The sequence below is a fragment of the Perca flavescens genome, chromosome 18 (assembly GCF_004354835.1).
Source record: "Perca flavescens isolate YP-PL-M2 chromosome 18, PFLA_1.0, whole genome shotgun sequence".
In the NCBI taxonomy this organism is placed as follows: Eukaryota; Metazoa; Chordata; class Actinopteri; order Perciformes; family Percidae; genus Perca; species Perca flavescens.
Genome location: NC_041348.1, coordinates 30,786,100 through 30,805,132, shown reverse-complemented (window position 1 = coordinate 30,805,132; position 19,033 = coordinate 30,786,100). Strand labels below are relative to the sequence as shown.

At 43.3% G+C, this 19,033-nt stretch overlaps 1 protein-coding gene across 1 annotated transcript; it reads left to right on the top strand.

Annotated features, from left to right (window-relative positions):
• Nucleotides 1-7,936: 7,936 nt before the first annotated feature.
• Nucleotides 7,937-17,369, top strand: hey2 (hes-related family bHLH transcription factor with YRPW motif 2). Its single transcript, XM_028605750.1, has 5 exons — nt 7,937-8,092; nt 10,259-10,337; nt 11,296-11,379; nt 14,189-14,270; nt 16,483-17,369. The coding sequence occupies exons 1-5, from the start codon at nt 8,007-8,009 to the stop codon at nt 17,157-17,159; spliced, it is 1,008 nt and encodes a 335-aa protein (XP_028461551.1). The 5' UTR covers nt 7,937-8,006; the 3' UTR covers nt 17,160-17,369.
• The last annotated feature ends 1,664 nt before the right edge of the window (nt 17,370-19,033 follow it).

Genomic DNA, 19,033 nt, shown 5'->3' with positions numbered 1-19,033 from the left:
GCGAGCACACACTCGACACCTTCCTGAGGAGAAATAAAGACTTTATAAAAGCACTTTAATCTGTGTGAACTTCCAGACTGGGCGGTGCCTCTGATAACTTCCAACCAGAGGACGACTCTGGGCCACAGAGATAAGAAACGACTGGAAAGAAATCTACCACACTCTTTTTTTGTCTTCCTCTTAACTACACGACACAATAAAGAACAATCTCAGAATGTGTTTAAATCCAGGCGGTTCTCTCTCTCTCTGATGTATAAGAACGATGTGAAGAAGAATGCTTTCGTGTCCCGGTGGAAAACAAAAGACTTTCAGCCCAAAATCCAAACCACTGCTGCATGACGCTCACTTTTTCTCGGCTGAACTTAACTGCCACGGCTCCTTAAAGGCCCAGAGTGTGTAACGTGTTTAGTTCATTATGTAATTCTGTGTTGCCCGTTCACCAACTTGTCCTTTTTCATGAATATTTACCTCCACCATCAATTCCAAGTCTTCCTATTGGCTGGAAATTTCACATTTGCATTTGCATGAACTGGGTTAGACGCTCCATAATCATGTTCCATCTTAAGATACGTTAACCGGTAAGGGACATACAGGACATACTGCTCCGTGTGTGTGTGTGTGTGTGTGTGTGTGTGTGTGTGTGTGTGTCTGTGTCTGTGTGTGTGTGTGTGTGTGTGTGTGTGTGTGTGTGTGTGTGTGTGTGTGTGTGTGTGTGTGTGTGTGTGTGTGTGTGTGAGAGAGAGTTTGTGTCTCTGTCTGTCTGTCTGTGTGTGTGTGTGTGTGTGTGTGTCTGTCTGTCTGTCTGTCTGTCTGTGTGTGTGTGTGTGTGTGTGTGTCTGTCTGTCTGTCTCTGTGTGTGTGTGTGTGTGTGTGTGTGTGTGTGTGTGTGTGTGTGTGTGTGTGTGTCTGTCTGTCTGTCTGTCTGTGTGTGTGTGTGTGTGTGTGTGTCTGTCTGTCTGTCTGTCTGTCTCTGTGTGTGTGTGTGTGTGTGTGTGTGTGTGTGTGTGTGTGTGTGTGTGTGTCTGTCTGTCTCTGTCTGTCTGTCTGTGTGTGTGTGTGTGTGTGTGTGTGTGTGTGTGTGTGTGTGTGTGTGTGTGTGTGTGTGTCTGTCTGTCTGTCTGTCTGTGTGTGTGTGTGTGTGTGTGTGTGTGTGTGTGTGTGTGTGTGTGTGTGTGTGTGTGTGTGTCTGCAGGTGCTGACAGGCCCTGGATTTAAAGGTGGTGTTGTTGATGACAGGTATGCTCCATATAATCTGGACCTTTGACAGATTCCTGAGGGTTCCCGTTGGCTGCCGTCGAGTGTGTGTCGACGTGTGTGAAAGATTAGACATTCGGGCCTCTCACACACTCCACCTTCACTGCTGGGAACTCCTCTTCATCTTCTCTCCTCTGAATGAATACAGTTATTAAAGGGTCACTTCAACCAGGACTCTATTTTCCCATGCATTGGTGTTTTTCACAAAATGCATCCTTTATATATATGTATATATTAACATTTATTTTGCGTTGACATTGGCTTAATTGTTCCGCTTTTCACACTCTCACGGCGACATAAATCAGAGAGCTCCTGGATCCCATCGTATTGTAACACACGCGCTTTCCTCCACATCGCGCTCCGATGCCTGATGGGAAGCGCGGGTCAGGTCACAGGAAGGAAGTGGAGTAGCGCTGCACCTGCAGGTTGGTAGTACAACGCTCCCAGAGGATGTGTCGGCATGTTTCCTTCATCACAACAATAGACTATTATATCCCCAAACAACAGACATTCATACAGTCTGTGGGAGTAAATTAAAGGCCGCTGATGAACGCCGTAAATTTCTCTTCACTCAATCCGCACACACTCGCATACACACACACTCGCACACACACACACACACACACATATACACACACACACACACACACACACACACACTTCTTTGCGATTTGATCACTCCATGTCCATTTCTTTGCTGTGACTTCAGTTCTTATTCTTCAATTGTTGTAAATCAGTTTGTGAGGAAACATCGCTTAAATGTCTCAAATTAAAATTGAGTAGATTTATATTTGGTTACTTTAGACTCATCTGGCTGCTTTTATCCCAAATCTCTCATCTTAAAGTTAAAGTAACACTTTTTTGGGTATCTGAATGAGCATTTGTCTGCTCAGACGTAAAAAAAAAAAAAAAAATGTCTCAAGCTGCTTGAAGCTCCTCCAAAACACACAGCACAGAAGATTAAAAAGTTACATTTCTGTCCACTTCTTCTTATAGTGGAAATGATCATTTTAGAGCTTACACACTGTCTGCCGCGCCAAAAACGTGTGCATGCTAGAAATAGAACCAACGCCTATTTTGGAAGCGTTTCCGGGCAAAATATAATAGGGAAAGATGTTTACATGTCATTTTGACACAAATACATATTAATAAATGACATGTTGATGTTTGAAAGTCTCGAGGTTTTGATATAGATGCAGATATATAAATGTAATTTAAAAAGTAAATCATAAATAATTGTCGATTTTCAAATGTTGCACCTGTCGATCCAGAAGGAAATATTCTGGAGCCTATTTTGCCGTCAATACTGCCGACGTTGTCTTTGCTGTAATCACATCAGTATATATTTATGTTAATGGGAACATAAATATATAAAAATAATATATATGGGAATCCATGTGTCCAGACAGGGCTAGCAGCAGCAGCGCTGCGTCAGACATGTTTCTGGTGTGTAAAGACATCCTCACAGATAGACTAGGTCTAGACCACACTCACAAACCAAACAGCAATTTACTGAAATCCAACAATTTTGCCCTTACAGTTATCACTTTACTCATACACACATACACACACTATCCACACTTATGCATAACATGTTTTTCCAACTCCCTTCAAACACGAAAACCGTGATCACCCAAATATGAATCATAGATCATTCCACCCAATTATTAATAATACATTCTGATGTTTGTCAACTGTCCTGTCCAGTCCCGTCTTGTCAGTTCTGTTATTGTCCCGTCTCACTTCCTTCTGTTGTTCTGTTTGTCACCTTGTCGCGCTTTATGTGTTATGTGTTACACTTCATACGTGGTGCTTTAAATCCCCCCGCCCTTATATGGATCCAGGGTCTCAGTAAAACAGGGTGAATGGTCACGGTGGGGCAATCGTTAATACACTGAATGTAATTCTAAATCTGAATGTAACATACTGTGTATAAAAAAATACAGCTCTATAATAAAAATAAAGTTGTCCTCCAAATAGGGGGGGTGGTGGTAGGGAAAAAAATAAAAAATAAATACAAAAAAATAAAGAAATCCAACAATTCCCTGAAATTAAGGAATAACAACAGTCCAGCCTCGAAGTAAGAAATGAATGGACTAGTGTTTTTTTGCATCCATAGAAAGGATGTGGCTAATGTTTGGAAAAAAGGCAGTTCTTTAAGTTAGTTTATGTGCACGTTTAAGGACATATCTTTACGGTGGTGCTGGAGGCCTGGGCCACGCCATCCAGAGGGCTATGTTCACACTATGTGTGACCGGGTTTTCAAAAATGTCCTGAGCGCTTTTTTAAATGCCACCACCTACGTTTTGTTTTTCCTGCAGCTCAGAGAATCTGTTTGAAGTTAGAAAAAAGTTCAACTTGTTTGACAGCTGACCAATGACAAGCAGAGAAGCGCTGCCAGCTTTTTTTTCTCAGCTACAGAAGCGCCCTCATCTACTTTTTCTTGTCAAAAAAAGTGTGATTTCGGCCTAATTCCTGGAGTATAATATAATGCTTTCTAACCAAAGCAAGACAATCCAGAAAAGATAAGCACTGAGAAAAATACTTACTTACAGGTTTTGGTAATTCATTCTTCTTGGGATATTTGTATTTGTGCTGATGAAGTTATGGCAGTGTGTGTGTGTGTGTGTGTGTGTGTGTGTGTGTGTGTGTGTGTGTGACGTCCTGCGGAAACGAGGGGCTGGTGCGGTGTATGAGGTCCGAGGCGTCGTAGTGACAGACGGGGCGGCGAGCACCGTCTAACTGAGAATAATACACCACTTCCTCCCATTCTCTCCCTCTCTAAACACACACACACACACACACACACACACACACACACACACACACACACACACACACACAACACACACACACACACACACACACACACACACACACACACACACACACACACACACACACACACACACACACACACACACACACACAGCTTCCAGTCATGGTCCCTTGTTCCCAAAGGATTTCCGACTCACGACTCTGCGCTCCGGCCCAACGTTCCCCGAGATAATAGCCTCCTCACACACAGATATTCCTCTCTCGACGCTCAGTGCTTCCTGCTATAGGATGGCCCTGCTTGTCCTCCGTGACCCCTGACACTAATAAACCTCTCATATCATCAACACACACACACACACACACACACACACACACACACACACACACCAGGTTTGTGTTGGCAGCAGTGTCTCACCTCGCCACAGCTATAATAAATAAAGATTTTTGTTGATTTTCAAAGACGTAAGAAAAGTAACCGAGTCCACTTCCTCCACTATTGTTCTTGTGCACAGTTTACACTTTCTGGTACTTTCCTCAAATGTTCTTCTCTCTGGGAAGCGTTCTACTTTTGCCCCCTAGGGTTAAGCTTGGGTTACGGAATGAGAAAGTTATCTCGATGGCCCCCACTTTGTCCCGATGACTGAGCAGTTAATGGGAAGCCAAAGGCAGATGCACCGGCCGGCGCACATCCCTCGCAGCTCTCCATTGCTGCATCTCCCACACTGCATTGCAGCAGCCGTTTCGGTTGACTTAAGCTGAGAAAAGGGGACTGTCTAGATTACACAAAAAAGATTGTGCCTTGGGTTATAACACTCTTCCCCTTTCCAAAAAACAACAAGCGGTTCCCGTTGTCGCATTCCTCGGGAGGTGGTCTGAGTACGGTTTGCTTCAAGTCTGTGTTGCAGTTCTTTTCACCTGTGCATTGGTTTGGGTTGTTGTCGGGATTAACAATTTTTATTTTTTAAACAACATGCCATACATACATACATACATACCCCTCCCGCCCATTCGTCATCAACCCCCACCCAGACAAAAATCAAGAAAAGATGACACAACATTCAAGACCATTCAACAAAATAGTAACAAAGTAGAAAATAAACCATAAACCAGATAAAGATATGTAAAAATGACAGCACCATAAGCCCATCATATACAGTACTTATCGCCCCAGCACAAAGCTTCTTAGGAGTTCAGGAACTTTCCCAATTTTCTAGCATAGTCAAGTCAAGTCAAGTCAAGTGGGTTTTATTGTCATTTCAACCATATACACTGTATATAGGGAGACGTTTCACCATGGATCAGGTGGTGTTAGACGCTAAACACGCTGAGCACAATGTTACATTTAAAATACATAAAGAAATGACAGGCTACATTTGGTGCACACACATTATAGCATTTATACATAAAGTGCAATTACTAGTTAAAGTAGAGCATTTAAGACAGACAAGGGACAGGACAGACAACAGACAACAACAGACAGGGCAGAAGTAAACTTGTAACAGAGCGCTGATTGTTATGAATTAGGTTCATCGTGATCCAATCTGGCAAACCGTTTGTGTGACTCCGCCATCCTAGCCATCTCACAAGCCCACTCCTGGATTGAAGGCGGGACCCCTTCCTTCTTCCATCCTCTTAAAAGAATCTGTCTGGCTACCATTAAACTAGACTGGACCCAGCTTCTTATGTGCTTATCCATCCTGCATACGATTGAACCATCTTTCATCTCTGTGCATTGTAAAAACAACGTTTTGCATTTTAGCCTGTTGCCGATGTATTTCATTCCCGAGGCCCCGTCGGAGCTGAAGTGGACGAGAAAGAGAACTGAGTCCTCGGCTCTTTCAAGTAAATTGACAATGTGAGCACAAAAGGAGCTGAGTCCCCTTTGTGTTGGTCCATTTTTTTGGTCCACTGAATTTGGTTTATTTAAAGAGAAATATGTGAAAACACCCTAAAAAAAATAAGTGTTGAGCAGCAAATGTTCTGTTCTGGTAGAAGCTTTAATGAAGCGGACGACGGACTCACTGTTGTGTTACGGCAATATCAGCCAATGAGAGGGTGCTGACAGGCTATCAGCTGTGTGTGTGTGTGTGTGTGTGTGTGTGTGTGTGTGACCTCTCTCACACGATGATTGGGTTTCAGCAGACACAGGCAGGAGCTGTGGGAACGCCACTGACACGCACATGCACGCACGCACGCACCTACACACACACACACGCACACACACATACACATATACATACACACACACTATTTTTGTCTCTGTTTCTTTAGACTCAGACACACAAACGGTCCACGGCGGTGATGTGGGAATGTCGCTATGTTAGCATGCTAACCTGACATCACTCCACACGTTGGCCTCAGAAAATTCGATGTTGGAAAAGCGGGAACTCTAACCTCATGGAGCTGGCGCTACGGAAAAAGTTGAAAAGAAATCCAAAAAAGAGACAAAAATGTTGAAAAAGCGCTAAACACTTTGAAAAAAAAGTGCCAAAAACTTTTAAATAAATGCTCAAAAATGCGACCAAAAACTCTGAAAGATGCAACATAAACCTCCAAAAAAATAAGCATTGAAAATGCGACAAACGTCCAAAAAGGCAACAAAAACTACGGAAAAAGCCCTCCCATCCCCCTGTAAATTACGCCTATTTAACCAGCCTTAACCTAGGCCTTTAAACACCCCCCTGAATGGAAATGCTTATAACAGAAGAACTGCCAGGCCAAAAACGAGGCTTCACATGAAAGGTTACATCTTATAGTTTGCTTGTTTAGCATGTGGCTGAAACACAACTTAAACTACATCATTAAATTACATTACATTCATTTAGCAAATGCTCTTATCCAAAGTGACTTATCATTTTTCAAATTACGTACATAATAAGTCATATTTGAGTAACAATAAGGGTATACTTTATGCCAGAACTATGAAAATCACAACAGACCTTCGCCATCTTGTCAACCACGCCTGTATAAAATGACAGATAGACACTAAAGACTATAGATGTAAAAAAGTGTATAATAAAACAGGTATGAGGGTATAACTAAGTATAAAAATATGTATTTAAAGAAGCTTGTCGCTGGGACGGAGGTGTTTTAAGAGGGTAGATTAGAGCTGTTAAGTGAAGATAATATAATCAGTTCAAGTAGAGTTTAATAGAACAGAGTAGAGTTGAAATACTGGATGTGTTCAGCCTTATATAATGACTATTTTTTGACTGTAAGAAGTGGCCTCATTCCACACACACACACACACACACACACACACACAGCGGTCTGAACCAGACAGGCGGTATATTATCAGGAGAGAGGACCAGCCCTGCCGAGACTTCCAATCTCAAATTGTGTGTGTGTGTGTGTGTGTGTGTGTGTGTGTGTGTGTGTGTGTGTGTGTGTGTGTGTGTGTGTGTGTGTGTGTGTGTGTGTGTGCGTGTGTGTGTGTGTGTGTGTGCGCGTGTGTGTGTCGCAGGTTCCGTGGGAAAGCTCCAGCAGAGACGGAGGAGGAGGAGGAGGAGAACACACCGGTCACAAGTCCAATCTGCAGCCGACACACGAGCCACCTGCCTCGGACTATTTACCGGACACACACCGCTGGATAAACTACTCCTAGAAAGAAAAAGATTCTACACTAAAACGTTTTGAAGACGTATTCACCTGTTACTACTTTTGCTGACACTTTTTTTGGAAGTAGTTTTTGACTTATTTTTGGGAGGGATCATTCATTTTTCACAACTTTGCGAGAAGGAAGGAAACTAACCTGAAATTTTTTCATCATCTCTTGGATTAAATCCCTGATAGCATTCCTGTTAAACCATATAACTCATCAGTGTTCCTCAAAAAGTCGATTCTCTAAAATATATCATAGGGGACCGAAAAAAAAAGGTGTCTCTCTTTTCTGTTCTGTTTTTTTTTTTTTTTAATAAAAAACCTCCACATCTCCCCGGGGGAGAGGCAGACATTCTCCCCGCCGTCCATGCACCATGAAGCGGCCGTGCGAGGACAGCAGCTCGGCAGAAAGTGACGCGGAGGAGACCATCGATGTGGGCAGAGAAAGCATTTCTCCAGGGTGAGTGAGGGAGGGAAATGTGCCTATTTCTTGGACATATTATCCAACGAAAAGCTTCAGGGGAGACCGGGGATAGTTGACGGGTCAGTTGTAAGTTAACACGTCCAATTTCTCCAATTAGGAACAAGTTTGGAATCTCCCTATTAACTCTGAACATGCTCTGTTTACTCCTTGCATAATAACAAGTGAGAAGACTAAGCCCCCTGTGCCAGGTCACTGCACATTTTTAGAAAGAAAAAACTAATTTTTAGGTAAAAAAGTATTTTTTTTTGTCATTTGTTTTTTTATAGCAATGCCAGCTTTGTAGTTAAACTCAACACACTTAGATATTGTTTATTGTGTGTCTTTCTGGATATCTTTAATGCAGGATGTTAGTGCTGGTGTGGTAGCTGTAAATTAGGCCAGTTCAGTCTGGGTTAGTTGTAACAAGAGTCTAGTTTACAAAATGTTACAACCTATACTCCAAGCAAAATATTGGTTGTATTTATGATTTTCTATTTAAATTTCGGTCATGGAAAAGAAAGACGGACTAGGCATGGGCCGGTACATAACCTTCTGGAAAAATACTACTACATACTACTCTCTACTGCTGTCTCTCTACATACTACTCTCTACTCCTGTCTCAATACCATTGTCTCTCTACATACTACTCTCTACTGTTGTCTCTACATTCTACTCTCTACTGTTGTCTCTCTACATACTACTCTCTACTGTTGTCTCTCCACATACTACTCTCTACTGTTGTCTCTACATACTACTCTCTACTGTTGTCTCTCTACATACTACTCTCTACTGCTGTCTCTCTACATACTACTCTCTACTGCTGTCTCTCTACATACTACCCTCTACTGCTGTCTCTCTACATACTACTCTCTACTGCTGTCTCTCTACATACTACTCTCTACTGTAGTCTCTCTACATACTACTCTCTACTGCTGTCTCTCTACATACTACTCTCTACTGCCGTCTCTCTACATACTACTCTCTACTGTAGTCTCTCTACATACTACTCTCTACTGTTGTCTCTCTACATACTACTCTCTACTGTTGTCTCTCTACATACTACTCTCTACTGTTGTCTCTCTACACACTACTCTCTACTGCTGTCTCTCTACATACTACTCTCTACTGTTGTACCTCTACACACTACTCTATACTGTTGTCTCTCTACATACTACTCTCTACTTTTGTCTCTACATACTACTCTTTACTGTTGTCTCTATACATACTACTCTCTACTGTTGTCTCTCTACATACTACTCTCTACTGCTGTCTCTCTACATACTACTCTCTACTGCTGTCTCTCTACATACTTCTCTCTACCGTTGTCTCTCTACATAGTACTCTGTAATGTTGTCTCTCTACTGTTGTCTCCCTACATACTACTCTCTACTGTTGTCTCTCTACATACTACTCTCTACTGTTGTCTCTCTATCGTTGTCTCTCTACATACAAGTGAATACAGGTCTAGTGTTCAGAAGACAGTATAAAGTGAGTGAGTGCTGCTTTTAATTTGTAAAGTTTAACTCCAACCTGAGACAATATGTTTGATATTAATGTCACTTTGTGAAGAAGTAGTTTAATCCCTCAACCTGACTTCTTTACATCGATACCGATTATTGACTCCTTGCATGTCCTACATTTCCCACAATCCTTTTACAACAACCACCAAAGAAGATCTCTTAAACACCACCATGAAGCGGCCGTGAGAGGACAGCAGTTTTCATGTTGTTAAAAGTAGAAATACCACAGTGTGAAAATATATATACCATAAATACTCCGCTGGAAATAAAAGTTTACTCCACTTCTCTTCTGCACTGTAAAAAAAGGTTTTTAATTTTTTTAGTCAGCAAAACATGTTATTTCATCTTGTGTCCAAGGGACTTCAAACATTGAGTTGTTCTGATTATTTTAATTGAAAGTTGCCAGTTGATAATAGTTGTTATAAAAACTTGGGAATTACTTGGAGGGACAAATTATTTTTTGTACCCTCAACTTTTATCGTTACGTTGGCCGCACAATCCAGAAAGAGTTGTTAAAACTCAAAATAATTCATGCTACTACTTCACTCTTTATTTTAAGTTGATACAACTAAGCACTTTTTACAGTTTAAGGTCAAATGTGGTTATTTAGTGTATCGATTCACTTGTTTTTTTGGTTTTTCAGACACATGAAGACGTCCTTTATGGGGTTCGGATCACCGACGACCACCACTCAAGTGATGGCGAGGAAAAAGCGCAGAGGGGTAAAGATATTATCAACGCAGGGCCCCTATTTTAACGATCTACGCACGCAGCGTGAAGCGCCTGGCGCAGGTGTGTTTAGGGCGTGTCCAAATCCACTTTTGCTAGTTTGACGGCTGAAAAACGGGTCCGTTCAAAAGCGTTGTTCTTAGTGTCTTCATTAATCAGAGGTGTGTTTTGGGCGTAACATGCAATCAACCAATCAGAGATCATCTCCCATTCCCTTTAAAAGCCAGGCGCGTTTGGACCTTGGAGCATTGCTGTTATGATGGAGGATTTGCACCGTAATATTTGTATTTGTAATCTTCTGCATGTGTGAGGGTGTGTGTGTGTGTGTGTGTGTGTGTGCTGCTGTGCGTCCCTGTGTGTGTAACAAGCATAGTGTGCATGCTGCTGTGAACGAGCCTAGGAGCATTTTACTAATGCTCTGTTAAAATAACAATGAAATGCTGCGTTATTGACTTTAGACCAGGTTTTTGTTGGTCAATGGTGTGATCACTTCCTGCTGCATCAAGATAGCAATACTCCCAGAATGCACCTGAACACACCTCCCTGTAAGACCAGCACGCCCAGAATGCACCTGAACACACCTCCCTGTAAGACCAGCACGCCCAGAATGCACCTGAACACACCTCCCTGTAAGACTAGCACGCCCAGAATGCACCTGAACACACCTCCCTGTAAGACCAGCACACCCAGAATGCACCTGAAAACACCTCCCTGTAAGACCAGCACACCCATGGGTGGAAAGATGGGTTCAGGTGCATTTGCTGTTTAAACCACGTGGGTGCTGGACGGGAAATTGACAACTGGTTCGGTCTTAAACTAGCAAAGACACTTGGGTCGGGCTTTGCGCTGCGCCTGGTGAGAGATAGAGCCCTGTGATTGGTTGAATACGTAAGAGTTCAGAAACAGTTTGAGGTTTTGATGGTGTTTTTGTTCTTTTTTGTTGTTGGTCAGATTATCGAGAAGAGACGCAGAGACAGGATCAACAACAGTCTGTCGGAGTTACGGAGGCTCGTCCCCACGGCGTTTGAGAAGCAGGTGAGTTGGTTTCTGTAGAACCACATGAGCTTCATCTGGATCCAAACAGAACCAGTTCTCTCCTACATTTACGTCGCTACGTTTTGGTTTTAAAAGCATTAAGTTTGGAGCCTAAATCGATCTCTGTGCACACAAATGTTTTTGGCTCCAGTAGAAGAACTAATCTCTGTTTAAACTAACGGTCCGGCTACATTGCATGCGTAACCTGTCACGAACTAGGCTTCCACTATAATCAATTAAACTGCCGACACCGGACATGAGAGCTTAGGGTTTTAGGGGATCGGAAAAGCCAGAGCAGGGGGAATGAGAAGGGGAAACGTCAGAGCAGGGGGAATGAGAGGGGGAAACCCCAGAGCAGGGGGAATGAGAGGGTGAAACACCAGAGCAGGAAGAATGAGAGGGTGAAACACCAGAGCAGGAAGAATGACAGGGTGAAACACCTGAGCAGGGGGAATGAGAGGGTGAAACACCAGAGCAGGGGGAATGAGAGGGGGAAACACCAGAGCAGGGGGAATGAGAGGGGGAAACATCAGAGCAGGAAGAATGAGATGGGGAAACGTCAGAGCAGGGGGAATGAGAGGGTGAAACACCAGAGCAGGAAGAATGAGATGGAATGAGAGGGTGAAACACCAGAGCAGGGGGAATGAGAGGGGGAAACACCAGAGCAGTACCCCCTGGTTAGGGGGTACATGGCTTAAAAACACTGTTCAAAGGGGGACATTATTGAAAAAAGCTTGAGCACCACTGGGCTAGGTGGTGCAGGGCTGATTAGTTAAGAGTAGTTGAAGTGATTTGGAGCGCTCGCGTGTCACCTAGCAACCTTGGACTCGACAAAGCTGGACTTGACTACAGCCCTGAAGAAATGAATTTTTTATGCTTTCAAAACGTCCAGTGTTTGGTTAAAACGGACCAAAGTGCGGAGGTGTGAAAGCAGCCTCCGTTAGCTGGAACTCTTATGACCACTACCAGGTGCTTCCTAGCCTGACCAGCCAGACCCACATCCAGATGTTGGGTCTGGGAACTCACCATTGGTCAGGGCTCAATCCTGGGGGGCGGGATAAACGGTTGTCTTTTAAATTCCCTCTGCACGTAATAGGATAGCGCTACAACCAATCAGAGCAACGAAGAAGGTGACGTAACTCCGAACACATCTTCCCTTTTTTAAGAATGACTTCAGTGCCGTTCTTTGTTCTTTTATCAAAGAAAAGCTGAACTCCAAGTCTTCCAGAGTCGCGGCCAAATGCCGATTCCAAAGATCTTCTCTGCCGTCATTATGTTAAGCCCCGCCCACCGACTCTATACACAATGTGATTGGCCTAACCAGAGTTTGGATTTTTCCAGCTTGCAAGCCGAAGGACAGTTGTTAGACTGACCCCGGCTGCAGATTACATTTGCTGCCGCTAGGGGGCGTCTAGATTGCTATGCTAGGTGCTTCCTGCTTTACAGTTTTTTTACAATCACTTTGCTACTAATTTCAGAACCTTGATGTAATTTTTCAAAACTCAAAACAGTCATCACTTGTAACACAGGCTGTCCAATGTTCAAAACATTGCATTGTGCATTCATATCTTTAAAGAAATCTTGCACTTGCACAATCACTGGTTCAAAAAACTAATTTATTGTGAAATATCACTGAAACGTTACTTTAGATCAGCCACACACAAGCTACCCATAGTTTCACTGGGTCATCGTTCGTACAATCATTAAATATTGTAGTACAAAATAGGTGATACATGTTTCATTATGGTACTACAACTAAATACATCCCTGTAAAAGTACTGCAGTAGTAGAGAGAATACTACAGACCAATGTGGTACGAGTATATATATAATGTATATATATATATATATATATATATATATATATTACTGTATTTACCCTTTATTTACAGTATCCAGGTAAGTTGATTCTCATTTTTTGATTCTCAAATTCTCATTTGCATCGACGACCTGATCACATTCACACAGTTCCACTTGTATACCTGGAAGCTGCCCAGTACAACCCCAGTCTAATCTGCTTGCCACTGAACAGTATATATATATATATATATATATATATATATATATATATATATATATATATATATATATATATATATATACATATACAGTACTTTATATATAAAGTATATATAAATTATATATCTCTATCATCAGTAACGAGTTGACAGAATTGGACCTGCAATTCCAAGGGCCTGCATCCATACAGTGCAGTACTGTCAGTACAGTAAATATTCTTAAAGGTAGTACATGGGAGCATAGAAACAGTGTCTGATAAACAGTAGTACATTACAGTAAAGAAGGATGATGAAATATTACATCCATAGATACTGTATTCTGATTGGTTCATGCTCCACGCTAAATGGTGACAATGAATCTCGTTATCTTGAAACTTTCATGATCTAAACATGGAATATTGTTTGTTTGCATACAACTATGCATTAAGAGTAATGCAACAGTTACTTATCATTTTGAGTAGTTGTATGGATTGATAGTTAGATGATTGTAATGAAATGAACAGACAATTATCTAAAATGTAATGTGTGAATTGCTTTTTGAAATAGTAGTACTTTGATGTTAAGTTGTGTCATATTGAACAGCTGATCTTTGTTAAATGAACAATTGATCTTAGGTTTATGTGTATTGTATCCAAGCAATTGAAAAAAGTGTTAGAGTTTTGAAAAATGTGTATTTTGATCATTGGTTATGAGTTTTGTGTCTAGAGTTTTGAAAAATGACGTCACGGTTCTGAAATTAGTGCCAAAGTGATTGTAACAAACTGCAACTTAACGTGGGTTTGTTTTCATCAGGGCTCAGCTAAACTGGAGAAGGCCGAGATTCTGCAGATGACTGTGGACCACCTTAAGGTGCTGCAGGCCACCGGAGGGAAAGGTAACCACGTAGTGAACCTAGTCGTACTCTCTGGACTATCAGACCACACCGTTCACACACACACACACACATCCTGCACAGAAGAGAGAGATTTGAGAAACTTTGACAACAACACCAGATGCATTCATAGCAAACGTTAACATCAGTAGTTTCCGATTTCTTTATTGAACATATTCTCAGTTTGTGTGTGTGTGTGTGTGTGTGTGTGTGTGTGTGTGTGTGTGTGTGTCTGTGTGTGAAACTGTGTGTGTGTGTGTTCTGTGTGTGTGTGTGTGTGTGTGTGTGTGTGTGTGTGTGTGTAACTGTGTTTGTGTGTGTGTGTGTGTGTGTGTGTGTGTGTGTGTGTGTGTGTGTTTTGTGTGTGTGTGTAACTGTGTGTGTCTGTGTGTGTGTGTGTGTGTGTGTGAAACTGTGTGTGTGTGTGTGTCTGTGTGTGTGTGTGTGTGTGTGTGTGTGTAACTGTGTTTGTGTGTGTGTGTGTGTGTGTGTGTGTGTGTCTGTGTGTTTGTGTGTGTGTGTGTAACTGTGTGTGTCTGTGTGTGTGTTTGTGTGTCTCTGTTTGTGTGTGTGTGTGTGTGTGTGTGTGTGTGTGTGTGTGTGTGTGTGTGTGTGTGTGTGTGTGTGTGTGTGTGTGTGTGTGTGTGTGTTTGTGTGTGTCTGTGTGAAACTGTGTGTGTGTGTTTCTGTGTGTGTGTGTGTGTGTGTGTGTGTGTGTAACTGTGTTTGTGTGTGTGTGTGTGTGTGTGTGTGTGTGTGTGTGTGTGTGTGTGTCTGTGTGTTTGTGTGTGTGTGTGTAACTGTGTGTGTCTGTGTGTGTGTTTGTGTGTCTCTGTTTGTGTGTGTGTGTGTGTGTCTCTGTGTGTGTGTGTGTGTGTGTGTGTGTGTGTGTGTGTGTGTGTGTGTCTGTGTGTGTGTGTGTGTGTGTGTGTGTAACTGTGTTTGTGTGTGTGTGTGTGTTTGTGTGTGTGTGTGTGTAACTGTGTGTGTCTGTGTGTGTGTTTGTGTGTCTCTGTTTGTGTGTGTGTCTCTGTGTGTGTGTGTGTGTGTGTGTGTGTGTTGTGTGTGTCTGTGTGTGTGTGTCCCTGTGTGTGTGTGTGTGTGTGTGTTTGTGTGTCTCTGTGTGTGTGTCCCTGTGTGTGTGTGTGTGTGTGTGTGTGTGTGTGTGTGTGTGTGTGTGTGTGAGGGAGGTGGTGAGTCCATGGGAAAACGCTGCAGGGATAAAAGCATCACTTGACCCTGAGCAGCGCTGTTTGCTTTCATGAAGCCAGCGGGGGGGTTGGGGGGGTCAGACGTGTGAGGCGGGGTGGGGTGGGGGTGGGGAGGTCAGTATCGGCTGCGTTCACAGGCCGTCTCTGCAGCGTTTGTTTGGGTTTTAGCAGCAGCAGTCTGAAAATGTTTCGAGTCTTTCATAAAAAAATGGGAGAGTTTATGTCTCTTTTTTTTTTTAAAGATTTTGCCACTTTTTTCGAAGTTTGTCACTTATTTGAATTTTTTGTCACCCTGTTATTTTTTTCCCCACTGCGATACATCAACCAACGTGTCCCTGAGCAAGACAATTAACCCCTGGTTGCAATTGTAAGTCTCTTTGGATGAAATGGTCAGCTAAATGACATGTCATGTAATGTAATGTAATGTAATGTAATGTAATGTATCTCAACACAATGAAGCAGAATGTTGCACTATTATAATCTGACAAGACCTCCAAACCAAATGACCATATCAGTCGTTTATTGGGGGTATATCAGAGTGTGGGGGGGGGGTCTGGGTGTCCTCCTCCAGGGTTATTTTAAGCGTCAAAGACTTCATTTCCTGTATTCAGATAACTTTTATGCACCATTTTACGGAGGAAATCCCTTTATGTAGCCTATGTGAAGAACAAAACCATAGATAAAAATTCGAAATATATCAAACATATAATAGAAAGTATGTCGTTGCGTGTCATTGGGCATTTTTAAGAGGGGATATGGAAATCCTGGAGCTTTCTTAGTGGGTCCACTGCGTATACCAGCGGATCACGTTCCGGACTACACATTACTTTCAGAATTTTTTTGTTTGTGATTTTTGCGAGCAAAAATCCTTGATTATGGAATATGCAGGATATTTATGCAATTTTATGCGATGAAATTGCGGAAACTGAAGCCCTTTCTGATCTAATTCCCCATATTTGCCCTCCTCTCTCTCTCTCTCTCTCCCTCCCTCCCTTTCTCCCCAGGTTATTTTGACGCCCACGCCCTTGCGCTGGACTTCCTGTCTCTGGGTTTCCGGGAGTGTGTGACCGAGGTTTCCCGCTACCTGAGCGCCACCGAGGGCCTGGACTCCAGCGACCCCATGCGGTCCCGCCTCCTCTCCCACCTCGCCTCCTGCTCCTCGCAGCGCGACGCTGCCGCCCTCGCCATCACCTCCTACTCCCCCCACCCCCCGCACCACCTCCACCCCCACCTCCAGCAGCCTCACCCGTTAACTCACCCCTTCCACCACCACCACCACCACTGGGCTGCTGTCGCCGCTGCTGCCGCGTTTCGCCCTCCGGCGTACGGACTGAGCGCGCTGTGCGTTTCTCCGGACCCCCAGAGGCTGGCAGAGGCGTCCCAGCGCAGCCACGCAGACTCCACCACCTCCTCCTCCTCCTCCTCCTCCTCTTCCTCCTCCTCCCACACCCCTCTGACCACCTCCCTCCTCTCCCTCTCGGCGTCGTTTCCCATCATCCACGGAGGATTCCCCGTGCTGCCTACTGCCTCCTTCTCCTCCTCCTCCTCCGCTGCCACCACCACCACTCCTCCCATCTCTTCTTCCTCTTCCTCTTCCTCCTCCTCTTCCTCCTCCTCGGCCCAGACTCCTCGCAGCAGTAAGCCCTACAGGCCGTGGGGAACTGAGGTCGGAGCTTTCTGACCGTTGACTAACCCTCAAACTGTTTTAACATCACCAGCCAACTAATTACTTATAACCCTCACTTAATGCGCGCGGAGTACTCGCCGTACCCGAGCGGTCCCACGCCAGTGTGACATCACAGGAGCGCCATAACTGTTTATCCCCGAGACACTAGCTGCAGTCTTCTCCTGAACAGAGGTGGCGCTAATGAGGAAAGGCTACCGACGTTGCTCTTTCTACGGACTAGAAGAAGAAGAAGAAAAAGGAAAACAACGGCAGAACTGGCAGCAGCATTGACCTCAATGCTTGGATCTGATTGGATGAGCTACTTGGTGGGATCGAGCCTTTCATTCACCATAAAAGAACTCATCTTAACCCAGTAAGTTTACAAGAGAGACTTGCAGTCACTCTGAGAGTCCTGGCATCACGTTGCCCAGAATTACGTTCATGCTTCCTGTTTTGCCTTTGTAGCGCGCCACTGAAAAAAATAGACCTCTGGTCGCGCACTTTAAAGCTCTACGTTGTTTTGGCGTCACATTGGCGTGCGACAGGTCGGTTCGGCGACTGTAAAGAGGCCTTAACCCTTGTGTTGTACTCGGGTCAAATCTGACCCGTTTTCAAAGTTTTTATATCAGAAATATTGGTTTCTTTCAACCAAAATGCCCAAAAATAACATGGATGCATGGATGTACATTGTATGGAACCCATACAGTATTCTTACTAAACTTTGACATAAAGCAGTCTGTGATCCACTCAACATCCTCTGATTTTAACTATTAGTCAAAATAATTAATCATTTCTGCCTTTTTAACTCAAAAAATTAGGTTTAGTATCATATAAATTAGGTTTATTGACCAAGAATTTAAAACTAAATGTTGAAAAAAGTGACAAAACCGCTTTAAAAAGTGTCAAAAAGCATACAAAAAGAGCCCAAAATGCTGAAAAAAGCACCAAAAATTCAATTTCACTTTTGACCTGGATGGACAACGAGTTCCTGGTCGACGAGAAGACAACACACGGGTTTAAGGAACTGGTTCTGTTACGGAAGAGGGTTGGGGACGGATGTCAAAAAAATGAATTCATGTATTTCACTTCCGAGTTCAAAGTCAAAAGTAGGGCTGCACAATATGAGGGATAATAAGCGATAACGCAAAGCATTCTCCCTCCCATCGCGTCAGAAAGAGACGCTTGGTCACTTGTCAAAAAGTCTCCTTTAGGGTTATATTCAGACGCGCTTGGTTGCGTCACTTATTGATGCTCTAGGACGGGACCCCCGATCTCCTGGGGGAAAGTCCAGCCTCCCTACGCGGACTTTGGGTCTTTCATACTACTCTCTACCGTTGTAGAGCTGCTCTGCCCGGATAAGTCCTGGATCTTCGCAATCCTACGTACGGCACCTTTAACTTTTCGTAGCTTTTTCAACGAATGGTTCCTGAGAACAGGCTGGTGCGTTTGGCTCGGAAACGTATTCCTTATCTGGAAACACTGCTTGTACGTTGGCTACGTGCCTAGCGGAGAGGAAAAAATGGCAGAGAGCGGTGTGGAACAAACCGTATTAGCTGAAATTAAAGTAAAGTTAGTTCAAAAAAACTAAAGCCTGGCTAGTGGAGAATCTGATTGGCTGGTATCTTTAAAAATCTACTAGTCGTGTTGGCTGGTGATCCAAAAAGTTGATTTAAAGCCCTGCGAACATGTTTTGAGCCCCCTGAACAGTTAGCGTTACCTCTTTTAGGGAGTGGGTTGTCTTTCATATTTTTTTAACCCTTGTGTTGTCTTCTCATTCACCATGAAGAAAAAAAAACTGTTGTTGTTTAGATGCTTTTTTGTGGGTTTTTTCCCAATGTTTTGGTCACCTTTTTCAATGTTTTTATGGCTTTTTCCCCGAAGTTTTTGTG

Excerpts from the sequence above, each read along its gene's own strand:
- hey2 (XM_028605750.1), top strand. The coding sequence starts at position 8,007 with ATGAAGCGGCCGTGCGAGGACAGCAGCTCGGCAGAAAGTGACGCGGAG. Across the intron at positions 8,093-10,258 it reads AGAGAAAGCATTTCTCCAGG|ACACATGAAGACGTCCTTTA; the intron begins GTGAGTGAGGGA and ends TTGGTTTTTCAG. Across the intron at positions 10,338-11,295 it reads CGAGGAAAAAGCGCAGAGGG|ATTATCGAGAAGAGACGCAG; the intron begins GTAAAGATATTA and ends GTTGTTGGTCAG.